Here is a 13,628-nt window from a genome sequence, read left to right on the forward strand (position 1 = left end):
ACCTAGCTGCCCTGCTATGAGCCTGGGGTCTGATTATTCTCTCTGCTTCTTCCTTTTCTCTCAGTTGGGCTCCTCTGTCCCCATCTCCAGCTGACTGTTGATAGAAACACAGCTACTTACTAGGATTCTTGGCAGAACCAGACCCTCTTCTCAGGCACCATGGAGCTGTAGCTGCTTGGGATCTTCCCAAAGTACAAGATCTAGGGTCAGCACCCTCTCTAGAAATGGCTCTATGCCCAGAATTTATTACCTTATTCAGCTTCATTTGTAGAACTTGGTAGAGAAAGCCAGAAATGCCACCTACTTTACCTGGGCCACCTGTATGAAACTGAGGGCTGTTGGGAGAGAAACTGCTGTGTCTCTGGACTCTGCGATTGGATCGTTTGCCAGGCCATGGAATCGACAGAACTTCTGGTTTGGTTGGGCCTTGCCTTTAACCACAAGGAGAAAGAGTGAATCTTGATGTAGACTTCACAGAATCACAGAACTTTAGAATTTGAAGGTACCTTGGGGGCCTTCTGGGTCAACTCATCCCCCTAGCCTACTCTCCCCCCCAAAAAATTCCATTTACAAAATGATTGAAAAGTGGTCATCCAGCCTTGCACCTGAGAACCTGTATCTTCCAAAGCAGCCCATCTCCCTTTTAGATGCCTCTATGTGTTAGAGAAGTTTTTCTTACTTGAACCCTGAATTGTTGATTGGAATCCTCTTTCCATTCTGACTGCTCTCATGGTCACTCTAGATTATCAATACCTTTTCCAACTGTGATACCTAGAACATAATGCTCCAAATGGGATTTGATCAATTAACTCCTTGTTACTGGATTACTGGAAGCTATGCCTATCTTAGTTAATACCAGGATTACATAGCAGAGTTATGGTTGGTTGTTTTTGGCTGCCCTATTGCATTAATGACTCACATTAAGCTAGTAGTACTGTCACCAAATCTCCAAGATTTTTTTTCAGATCAACTGCTGTCTATGTATGATGTATATGATACGTATGATATGCTGTCTTACCATCCTTTGCCAACCTGTACCTGTGAGGTTGATTTTTTTTAACCTACAGTAAGACTTTTCATTTATCCTTATTAAACCTCATCTTATTTGTTTCTGCTTTAAGTCCAAGCATGTTAAGATTCTTTAGAAATACTAATTCCTTCTTTTACAAAATGACTAATATAGAAATATTTTACAAGATTGCACATGTATAACCAATATCTGATTGCTTACCATCTCAGAGAGGGGGGAGGGGACAGGAGGGATGCATGTTAAGATCCGAAGGGAATACTAACTCCTTTACAAAATGACTAATGTAGAAATGTTTTACATAATTGTACAAAGATAACCTGTATCTGATTACTTACTGCTTCAGGGAGGGGGGAAGAGAGAGAGGGATAGAATTTGGATCTCAAAACTTTAAAAAAATGTTTACAAATTGTTTAATATAATTGGAGAAAAATAAAAAAATATAAAAAGAATAAAAGGAATACTAAGATTTGAAAAATGTATTTTCTGACAGTGATTGTTTGCTCAAGGGAAAAGAAGTCTGGAAAGAGAATTGGTTTTTCTAAGCGGCCTCCAGAGACATAAGAAAAGGAACTGTATGTAGACAACTGTGTGTGGAAGCAAGATTCAGTAGTTTTGTGGAAATATAAAGAAAAAACTAAGATCCAAGTTATTTACTAACTTATGACTTATGAAATAAAGAATCCATGCATGTAACATATTACATGCATACATACATACATATGTGATGATGAAATACAAGACAAAAACTGAGTAATTACAGAATAACATGTTTATGTTGCATCAATCAGAGCTGGAAGGGATGCTAAGTATCTTGATTTCAGTATTCCATTTTACAAATGTGAAAACTGTGGAGGAGGACAGACAGAGGAGGAGCCTTGCCAGAGGTCACAGGGATGACCTACCTCAAGCAGCAGAGCCATTATTCAAAGTCAGGTATTCCTGGCTCCAGAGCCAGTGTTCTTTCTATTGTACCCATGTACTGTCCTTGGTATAAATGCCACTGATGCAGTTCAGTTTCAAACATTTAAGCTAAAGATCTGTAAAGATTTTCTATGACCTCAGAAATTTCTAGGAGCATTAATAGTTGCTGATACCAATTACCAAAATATTCCCTTTATTGCTTTAAATTAAGGAACTAGAAGCCTTACTTAGATTATATGCATACCTACAAAAGTCATCTCTGTCCATATTCTTGCTTGGAATTTCTTTCTGATTCTGTACAAGCCTGTGTTAATGCAACTGTTTGTATTAAGAAAACAAGAACACTCATTTAAGATAGGAAGGGATGAAGGAATCAATATTATTCATTTCTTTCCTCTTCATATTTTGGAAATTATAGTACATAAAAGATGCTTCATTCAGGTCATGATTAAACTTCTTTACGGTTATTTTTGTTGATTATATTAAATTTGTTACTGCTGTTCCATTATTTCAGTCATGTTCAACTCTTTGTGACCATGTTTGGGGTTTTCCTGACAGAGACACTTGAGTGGTTTGCCATTTCCTTCTCCAGCTCATTTTCCAGATAATGAAACTGAGGCATATAGAGTTTAGTTACTTGCCCAGGGTCATACAACTAGTAAGTGTCTCAGGCTGTATTTGAACTCAGGAAGATAAGTCTTTCTGATTCCTGAGCTCTATCCAGTGTACCACCTAGCTGCACTTATAGCAAACAAAAGCAGGAAAGTTAGTCATCACTGTTTCATTCCTTAACTCCTTGGAAGAGTTTTCCAGTGTTTCTAATGATCTATTTCAGTGGTGACTGTGCTGAAGCTTACTTTCATATGGTACTTTAATGTTTACATATCACCTCATTTGATTCTCATGTTTACTATGTAAGGTAAGTGTTATTATTATTCTTCCCATTTTATAGATGAAGAAACTAAGGCATAGAAAGGATATATTACTTACCCAGGGCTATATAATTAGCAAGTGACTGAAATAGGATTCAAGTTCCATGCCATATCCTCGTGACATGCTTCTACCCTTTTCCATTTTCTTCAATATAAACTTTCTGAATTTATAATCATGTTTCTTTCTGATTTCTTCAATTCAAAATATGTCACTCCTGAGAATGATACTAGTGGTCAAATTCATGTGGTATAAAATCCTTTTATTTTTACTCCAGCTATAGTATTAATCATCATTCAAGACTGAAGGCTGGGAAATGCATCTAGTTTATCCCCATTGCATATAATGCTTGCTGAATGATTTAGGTAGATACTGCTTATTATTTTAGGGGAAAGTCCCATTTATTCCTATGCTCTCCAGTGTTTTCAATAGGAATGGGTGTTGTATTTTGTCAAAAACTTTTTCTGCATCTATTGAGATAATCATGTGGTTTTTGTTAGTTTTGTTGTTTGTATGATTAATAATGCCAATAGTTTTCTAATACTGAACCAGCACTGCATTCCTGGTATAAATTATCACCACTATTATTCAATATGGTACTAGAAATGTTAGCTGTAGCAATAAGAGAAGAAAAAGAAATGGAAGGAATTAGAATGGGCAAAGAAGAAACTAAGTTATCACTCTTTGCAGATGATATGATGATATGCTTAGAGAATCTCAGAGATTCAAATGAAAAACTACTTGAAATAATAAACAACTTTGGCAAAGTTTCAGGTTACAAAATAAGCCTCACAGATCTTCTACATTTCTATATATTACTAACATAGCCCAACAGCAAGAGATAGAAAGAGAAATCCCATTTAAAGCTAGGGTAAACACTATAAAATATTTGGGAGTCTACCTGCCAAAACAAATCCAGGGACTATGTGAACATAATTACAAAACACTTTTCACACAAATAAAGTCAGATCTATGTAAGTGGAAAAACGTTAGTTGTCTATGGGTAGGCCAAGTCAATATAATAAAAATGACAATTCTGCCTAAATTAATTTACATATTCAGTGCCATACCAAATTATCAGATGATTATTTTCTAGAGCTAGAAAAAATAATATCAAAATTCATCAAGAAGAACAAAAGGTCCAGAATATCAAGGGAACTAAAGAAAAGAAATGCTAGGGAAGGTGGCCTAGTTCTACCAGATCTCAAATTGTATTATAAAGCAGCAATTATCAAAACCACTTGGTACTGGTTAAGAAACAGAAGAATAGACCAATGGAATAGTTTAGGTACTCAAGACACAGTAGCCAATGAATATAGCTATCTACTGTTTGATAAACCCAAGGACCCCAGTTTTGGGGATAGGAACTCACTGTTTGACAAAAATTGCTGGGAAAACTGGATAACAGTGTGGTAGAAACTAGTCATAGACCAATGCCTGACACCGTACACAAGAATAAAGTCCAAATGGGTACATGATCTAGGTATAAAGATTGATACTATAAACAAATTAATGGAGCAAGGAATAGTGTATTTATCAGATTTATGGAGAAGGGAAGAATTTTTGACTAAAGAAGAGATAGAAAGCATTATGAAGTACAAAATAGATAATTTTGATTACATTAAATTGAAAAGTTTTTGCACAAACAAACCCAATGCAGCCAAGATTAGGAGGGAACCAGAAAACTGGGAAAGAATTTTTGCAACTAGTATCTGTGATAAAAACCTCATTTCTAAAATATATAGAGAACTGAGTCAAATGGACAACAATACAAGTCATTTCCCAATTGATAAATGGTCAAAGGATATGAACAGGCAGTTTTCAGAGGAAGAAATTAAAGCTATCTATAGTCATATGAAAAAATGTTCTAAATCACTATTGATTGGAGAGATGCAAATCAGAACAACTCTGGATACCACATCACACCTATCAGATTGGATAACATGACAAAACAGGAAGATGATAAATATTGAAGAAGATACGGGAGAGTTGGAACACTAATTCATTGTTGGAGCTATGAGCTGATCCAACCATTCTGGAGAGCAATTTGGAACTATGCCCAAAGGGCTACAAAAACATGCATACCCTTTGACCCAGCAATATCACTTCTAAGACTGTATCCCAAAGAGATCACAAAAATGGGAAAGGGTCCCACACGTACAAAAATATTTACAGCAGCTCTCTTTGTGGTGGCCAAAAACTGGAAATCAAAGGGATGCCCATCAATTGGGGAATGACTGAATAAATTGTGGTATATGAATGTAATGGAATACTATTGTGCTATAAGAAATGATGAAAAGGAAGACTTCAGAGAGGGCTGGAAAGACTTATATGAACTGATACTGAGTGAAAGGAACAGAACCAGGAGAACTTCGCACACAGCAACAACCACAGTATGCGAGGAATTTTTCTGAGAAACTTAGTACTTCATTGCAATGCAAGGACTTAAATAATTCCCAATGGTCTCTTAAGGCAAAATACCTTTCACATCCAGGGAAAGAACTGTGGAATTGGATCGCAGAATGAAGCAGATCATTTTCTTTCGTGTTATGTTTTGGTTTGTTTTATGATTTTTCCCATTCATTTTAATTCTTCTATACAACACGACTAAGGTGAAAATCTATTTAATAGGAATGCATGTGTAGAACCTATATAAAACTGTATGCCATCTCAGGGAGGGAGTAGGGAGGTGGGGGGGGGAAGGGGAGGAGGAAGGGGAAAAATCTAAGATGTATGGAAGTGATTGGAGAACACTGAAAACAAATAAAATAATAAATAAATAAATAAAATATAAAAAGACTGAAGGTTGGGAACCATTAAATAAATGTAGCCAGAAGAATAATTCTCTCATTGCCAATGGCTTTAATCAAAAAAGGGATTGTTTCTGTGTATCAGGTGAATTTCTTGCTTTTGTTCTCCTTGTTTCCATGAACCTTTCACCTAAATTCTTTAGTCCCTGGGATTGTGGTTTCCAGGAATGAATATATTATTCTACATAACCAAATAGTTTGAAATGGCTCTTTACTTCCAATTCCAGCTATGCTTGAGCCAGTGACCTCTAAAATGAAAGCTACAAGTCGTGAACAATACTCTAATCCTATTCATTTCCCCTGGACTTACATTGTTCAGTTCCTTCTCATTAAACACAGCTGCTATGCAGCTGCTGGCAGTGATCAAATGAGAATGAACTCAAAGCCATCCTAGGGACTAAAACAAAGAAAAATCATTGTTCCTTTAAAAAAATATCTCTGCATGGTGTTTATTATGGAACACACATGTACTGCAGGTAGCCACAGAAAATCAAGGCATTGGTATATGGTTAGAGAGCCTGAGATGTAAAACTGTTCTTCTCTGGTACATGATTTAACTCTTAAAAAGGAACCCATTTTAGTTCCAGTAATACTAAACAAAACAGACAATAGAACAACTCTTATTTTCTCATTAGGCAAATGAAATCTGTTTTATTGTGCCTTAAGACATTTTGTCTCCCATTGCTGAGAGCAGAGAATTCGTTATTTTTGTTTTTCTAAAGCTATTTGATATGCTTTGCTATTTGAAAAGGAAGCATGAGGGTAGCAGACTCTGAATCATTAAACAGCACCTTTTAAATGTTATTTTAATGCAATGATGTACTTTGCTTTAATTTTTTCATGGTCCATACACTTGATGACCATGGCAGCCATCTCTCCTCTGCTTCTGTCATTCACTGGTGTGTTACCTCACCATCACCTGAACCAGTGCACTAAAATTCCCTCCTGGACACAACCTCCTTTCCTTGCACACCCTTACTTCTACAGAACCCATGTTGAGGGCCAGGATGGAGTGCGGTTGACAAGTTCAGGATAGACCTTGCGAATGGCTCTCCATGCCCCCCCCCCCCCCCCCATGTTGCTGTCTCTGTGAGACAAACAAGAGAACTACAGAATACAATGGATATATAAAATAGATGCCCTCAAGGCTAACAGTCTTTAAAGACAATAAGACTGGCCAACTCTCTAGGACAGGAGACGAGCAGAAGGTCTCATAGGCTTGCAGTTTCTATCTATAAATATCCTGACCCTTGGATCAATAAATGGAGTTGGCCTATCTTCTCCACCTCCTGTGGCTTTCTTCTTCACCACATCATCGAGCTGTGTGGTGATGCAGGCCATCTGCCACAAACCCATTCTTTGCTTTCAGCACTAAGCCCTTTAACTCCTCCCAGTTTTCCCAGTCAATCCTTCCTGGCCTCCTTCCTCGACTCAAAATCCAATCATGAACCCTTGGTCAGGTATTTCTTTCCCTTTTGTTCTTCTGCATTTCTTTCTCTACTAAATCCTTCCATTGGGCAATCCCCAGTAAGATGCTAAGCTATGTGGAAGAAAAACAGGGAAATGTTAATTGTGCTTAATGTAAATTTATGCTGTCTAACCTCAGCTGGATCCTCTGTAGTCCTTTTATTTTTCTTTGATTAACTTCCTACACCCTTCCTTTCAATGGCTCTTCTAAGCCTTTCCGTTCTCAATCTCCAATCCTACCAAGGTCGCCTTTGTTCTCAGCTGATGGCTTTGCTTCTTTTACTGAAAACAAGGCCTTCTGATGACAGCTTTTCCAGCTTCCCTCCTCTATACCTTCATGCCACTCAAATTCTTCACTCATCCTTTCCTCTTTCCCTTATGTCTCATAGGAAAAGGTAGTTCTTCCAGTTGTCAAGCCTAACCCTGGCATGTGCTCCTGAGTCCATTCCTAACTGCTATCCCTAGGAACCTACTCCTTTGGTCATTTCCCATTTCTTTGTGCATTCATCTTCTCCCTCTCCATTAGTTCCTTTCTCTTCACTTAAAAATGTAATCACATCTCATCATATCTGGTTAACAAGTCACAAGCATTTATTAAACATGTACCGTGTCAGGCACTATGCTAAGCCCTGGGGATTAAGCATAAAGAGAGGTAAAAACACAGCCCCTGCCTTCACAGGACTCACATTCTAGTAGGGGAGACAACATGCAAACATCTATATATATCGTGGCATAAATGGAAGGTAATCACAGAGGAAAGGCCCTAGCATCTAGGAAGAGTTGGGGTAGGGATTAGAAAAGGCTGCTTGGAGAAGATAGGATTCCTCGTTAGTTTTGAAGGAAACCAAGAAACCTAGAACGTGGAGGTGAAGAGGGAGAGCATGGGAGGTATCCAGTGAAAAGGCACACAGCTGTGAGATGGCATTGTGTGCAATAGCAGCAAGGAGATCACCAGAACACGGAGAAGAGTTAAATATAAGGAAAAGATAGGAAGGAACCAGGTTGTAATAAGCTTTAAAAATCAAGGAAAACAATCTAGACTTGCTCCTAGGAGTTATAGGGAGCCATTGGAATTTACTGAGTCTAGAGGTGACATGGTCAGATTGGAAACTTGAAGGGATGTGGATTAAAGTGAGGAGAAGCCTGAGGCTCTGTCCTAAACAAAACAAAAGCATACTTCTCTTGATATTTATGTTGAGGTCTAGGGTTCCCAGTACCCTGAAATGCAAGGGCAAAGAGTACAGGTCTGTCATGAAAGAATTTGACCACTCAAGTCTTCTTTCAGTCAGAGAGAAGGTTTATTGTGTCACCAATACAAGTCAGTGAGATTTTAAGAATCTATATATTTGGCAGGGATAAGGCTAATCTTTTTTTATTGGGAAAAAGATTGTGGGGAGATTTGGATGGGATCAAGGAGTGGCAAACAGTCTGAGGTCACTGGGAGGTAACAGAGAAGGGGGCTAGATGGGATTAAGGGGTGGGAAGTCACCTGGGGTGGTCTGGAGATAACAGACAAAAATAAAGGGCTAGACTGGGTCAGCAGTAATGGAGAATGAAGGACTGGGCAGGAGGGCCACAATGAAAGGACAGTTGAAAGGATCACTAGGGATGGGTGATGCCTCAGGATAATGACTGGGATCCGATCCGGGATCCCAGTGGGAAAGTCCAGGGACTTTTCCTTTTTGGGGTCCAGATCCCAAAGACATGATCTTTTCCTTTTAGGGGTTTAGATCCCGTCTCCCATCATTTCTACCCTCCAGAAGTGTTGTCCTAAAGTGAGGGAATGTCCATTAACTGGGGGAATGGCTGAACAAGTGGTTGTATGTGATTATGATGGAATACTATTGTGTTATAAGAAATGATGAGCAGGAGGCTCTCGGAAAAACCTGGAAAGACTTACCCAATGCCACAAGTTGTTTCCAAACCTTTTTTGCAATGTTACAAATGATGCTATTTGTATTAGTATATTTTAGAACTGCAATGTTAATTAACAGTATTATGTGGGAATAAAGAAAAATAATAAAATCCTAGGCTATATTAAAGAAGATAGCTTTCAGGAAGAGACTGACATTCCCACTGTATTCTCTTCTGGTCAGATAACACCTGAAGTATTGTACTCAGCTCTGGTCATCAAAATTTAAGGAGGATGTTGTACATGTGTAGAACACATCAAGGGGAAAAGCAACTACTATAATGAAGAGTGTTAAGTTTATTCCATATGAATATTGGTTGAAGCGACTGGGGATATTTAACCTAGAAAAGAGAAGCCTGAGGGAGAAGATGATAGCCCTATAAAGGCTGTCACATGGAAAAGGGATTAGATTTGTTCTGCATTATCCCAGAGGGCAGAATTAGGAGCAATGGGTGAAAGTGGCCAATTTAAGCTTGTTAATGGCAAGAAAACAAATAAACAAGCTTCTTAATAGAGCTATCCTGAAATAAGTAATGAGTTTCCTGTCACTGGAGGTTGACTCAGGCTAAGACTGGAGGTATGTTGTGGAGAGACTTTGTTACCATGAATAGACTGGCCTAGATAGTCCTTGAAGTCCTGTCTTAGATTCTGTGATGTGTGACATGTTGAAAAAGTACACCCCAAACCAATCCATGTAAGTGTGTTTGGGGGAGCATGCTGAGAGTTGGACTTTAATTCTAATGAGCAATCCTACCAGACTTGTGCATAGGTTTAAAACAACTGAGGAGCTGAACACAGCAAATGATAATACTTTTTTTTTCTTTTCTAAATCTCTTCCCACACTTGGAATGTTATTGCAATGATGACTTGGATGGCAATGACCCTTAGTAATGTTCTGGTTGAAAATGATTTGTATAATTAATCTTTTCCTTTGCTATTTTTTTTTTTTTGGTTTGGCTATCTTTCTTTTGCATGTGAGCAAGCTATTCTGATTTAACTACTTTGAGGTTCGGTGATACCCATCTTTACTCATCCTTCATTTTCTCTGTTCTTTTATATCACTGGGCCTCCTTCATTTCCAACTCCCTCTGATTTATCTGAGAGATACCAAAAGGAAATGCTATTTAGATGTTTCAGTGCTAGAGTTTGATGAAAGTAGTCCTCTGCTGTCCCCAGATTTACCTTTCTTCATTTTTGTACCTTGGCTATTTCTTTTCAAGCCCCTGTAATTCTTCACTTGTCCCTCTGTCTCTAGAGGGCATTCTGAAGAAACATTCTGCTTACCTCTCTTGGCGTGTTTGTTCCTCTGTGGTTTCCATGGCACACTCCAAGGAATTCTGCAGAGACTGCAGCTGGTTCAAGGTCTCCTTCAACAAAAACCTAGTAACAAACTGTTCCAAGTTGGAGGCCTCTTGATAGTCCTAAAGTGACACAGGTAGATGAAGTGAGAGTCTCATACTCACAAAGTCATTGGAGTAGGCAGAAATATTGAGACATGTTCAAAGAAGTGCCAGGGACTTATAGACACACATCCCTTTTCACCTTGCCTAGATTAGTCTGGACAGAGGATAGAGGTCTGGATGCTGCTATTGTCAGTGGTACTTAGCTTTCTTTTCCCTCTATGGGCCAAGAAAAAACAGGGAACAGGCATTAAACTTATATAGAGGTCAAACTTCCCTCTCAGTCTTCCTCTTCTTGACATCCCTATTTTTGTCAGTAATACTTCTATCTAGTCTCATCATTACCTTTGGCTTCCTCCATGTTCCTTGCTCCATTTAACGAGTCACCATGTCTAGTCTACTTTCCCCCTTCTCTGTTCCATTATATTACTGCACTTTCTTCATTATCAGCTCCCTCATATTTATCAATCTTCCTCCTTTCCTTTCCTTTTCCACTGCCACAAACCTAGTTCAGGCCATCACACCTCTCACTTGGACTATTATAATAGTTCTTGAATATATGGCCCTCCTCCTTTTTTCCCTCACATCCTTCCCTAACTCCTCCTTTCTTCCATGTCTTTGCTCAGCCTATTGCCTGTACTTAGAGTGCCCTGAAATCTTTCTTCTCCTTCAGAATCAAGCTCCCATGCTGTCTCCTACATGAAGTCTTATGTGATTCTTCCTTCTTATGAACAGACATGGATCTCAGTTTTGCCAGCGGAAAGACCCATTTAACCTAAACACATAAATCAGTTTCATGATTAAAATGCACATGTTCTGAAGATTAGTTATTTTCTGAACAGCTCAGATAGTACCTTTCTCTTTAAGGTGATTTCTATACATCCTAGGAAAGTGGTTTTATTCCCTGAATTGTCCACATTGCCTCTTATTGCTGTCTAAATTCATTCAACCCTTATCTTGGATAAGGTATTGAGATTAGGGGTAGAAACTAACGAGTTTTTCTCATTAAATTGCTGTCAGGCTTGGCCAATAACAAAAGCAAGAATAGTAACTACAACAAAAAAATGAATAAAAAATTGCTAAATAGTTCTAGTGATCTCAAGAGGTTTTCATTTCAATTGCACAATAAGATGAGTGCAAGATTTAGAAAGGAAAGGTAGTTACCCGTTAAAGCAGTGGTTTGCATGTGCTTTGATGTCTTGATATTTTGTGGTTGTGTTGTTTTGTGATTTCATCAGCTGCCATGGATTTAATTCCTATCTATGATTCTCAGACTGACCTTTCCTGCCCCAGACTCTCTGTTGATCTCCAACCTCGCATCTCTAACTGCCTTTCAGCCATCTTGAATTGGAGGCATCTTAAACTCAATAGGTCCAAAACAGAGCTTATTATCTTTCTGTCTAAACCCTCCCTGCCTCCTACCTTCCTGTAGAGGGCAACACCAACCCCCCAGTCTCTCAAGTTCTTAACCTGGGAGTCATCCTGGGTGCCTCATTATCCCTCACTTCCATATCCAGCTGCTTATTGCCAAGCCTTTTGATTTCATTTTTGCAACATCTCTCAAATATACTCCTTTACTCCCTTGATGCTGACATCACTGTAGTGCAGACCCTCATCTCCATATGTCTGGATAATTACAATAACCTGCTGATGGGTCTTTCTGTCTCAAGTCGCTCTCTCCTCCAATCCATCCTCCATTAAACCACCAAACAAATTTTCCTAAAGCATATATCCGATCATGTTACTTCCCCACTCCACCCCTAATAAGCTTCACTGGCTTCCTTTTGCCTCCAGGAACAAATACAAAGTACCCTGTTTAGCATTAAAAGCTCCTCATAGCTCCTTCCTATCTGTCCAGTCTTCTTACACCATACTCTCTGACACATACTCTTCAATCCAGTGACACGAGTCTCCTTACTGCCCTGTGAATAAGACACTCCACCTCTTTGGTTTCTGGGCTTTTTGCTGGTTATTCCCCATGCCTGGAGTGCTCTGCCTCCTTTGTTCCATCTACTGACCTTCCTAGCTTAAGACTGAAATTGTATCTACTACAGGAAGCCTTTCCCAGCCCCTTAATTCCAATGCCTTCCCTCTGTTAATTATTTCCTATTTATCCTGTATATGTCTTGCTTTGTATGTATTTGTTTGCATGCTGTCTCCCACAGCAGGTTGTAAGCTCCTTGGGGGTAAGGATTGTCTTTTGTCCCTTTTTTGTATCCTTAGCATTTAGCACAGTGCCTGGCACGTAGTGTGTATTTATACAGTATATATTTATTGAGTGATCATGCTTAAGAATTCAGTAAACCAACTGACTTAAAGCAGCGCTTCTTATCCTGGGGTCCAGGAATTTGTTTTGGAAATACTTTAATAACTGTATTTCAGTATAATTAATTTCCTTTGTAATTTTCTGTATTCTGTTTTATGCATTCAAAAACATTTTTCTGAAAAGGGGTCCATAGGTTTCACAAGACTGGGTTCTCAGACCACCTGAAATGGTTGTCTCTTATTAGGTGCTTGGAATCTGCTCCTGGGAAACAGGAGAACTGGCTCGTACATGGCCATTCTGTCAGAATCAGCCTACTGTGTGATGGGAAGCTGTACTTTTCTTTTGCCTATCTAACTGGAACTCTCTGTGTACTTTAATGAGGTCAATCAAACTTTTTCTTGCATTGAAGGATTGAGGTAAAGAACTCACTCACAGCAAGTAACCCCATGCAGTAAGGGAGGGGAGGGCTCGAGGGCCACCCCCATCCTCCCAATCTCCGCTTAGGCCATGAGTCCCCAAGAAAAAGGCTTGAATTTTGCTCAATTTTATCCTTCTTTTTTTCAATTCTGGGTGCAGGGAGTGGAGTTTCCCACTTAGAACCTTGAGCCAAGAGGAAGGAACTAGGAGCTTAGAAGCCTTTGAATTTGACTTGGTGGATTTAATGCTATGTAGGAACTGAGTTAAACTACAAGGCTAATCCTCTTCCCTTACATGGAGACTGAGGTAGGATAGGGGGGAATTATTCCCCCAAAGTGTTAGGGAAAATGCTTTTAGGTTTGTTCTTGCTATACTTTTGCAGTGACATTTCTTTTAAAAGCTATTCGAATGTTAAATAGAACTGTGATCGTGTTTCCTGGACCCCTCAGATTAGGGAAACATAATTGGGGGCTGT

At 38.9% G+C, this 13,628-nt stretch overlaps 1 protein-coding gene across 2 annotated transcripts in view; it reads right to left on the reverse strand.

Annotated features, from left to right (window-relative positions):
- Window positions 1-13,628, reverse strand: part of NECAB1 (N-terminal EF-hand calcium binding protein 1) — a 258,938-nt gene that overhangs the window by 38,820 nt on the left and 206,490 nt on the right. For both annotated transcript variants that reach the window (XM_072603595.1, XM_072603594.1), the window contains exons 6-7: window positions 10,355-10,491; window positions 310-431 (exon numbers count right to left, since the gene is read on the reverse strand). In XM_072603595.1, coding sequence (XP_072459696.1) covers window positions 310-431; window positions 10,355-10,491 — 259 coding nt within the window. The remainder of the gene's footprint in view (window positions 1-309; window positions 432-10,354; window positions 10,492-13,628) is intronic.

Source organism: Notamacropus eugenii, chromosome 4 (genome assembly GCF_028372415.1).
Source record: "Notamacropus eugenii isolate mMacEug1 chromosome 4, mMacEug1.pri_v2, whole genome shotgun sequence".
Classification (NCBI taxonomy): domain Eukaryota; kingdom Metazoa; phylum Chordata; class Mammalia; order Diprotodontia; family Macropodidae; genus Notamacropus; species Notamacropus eugenii.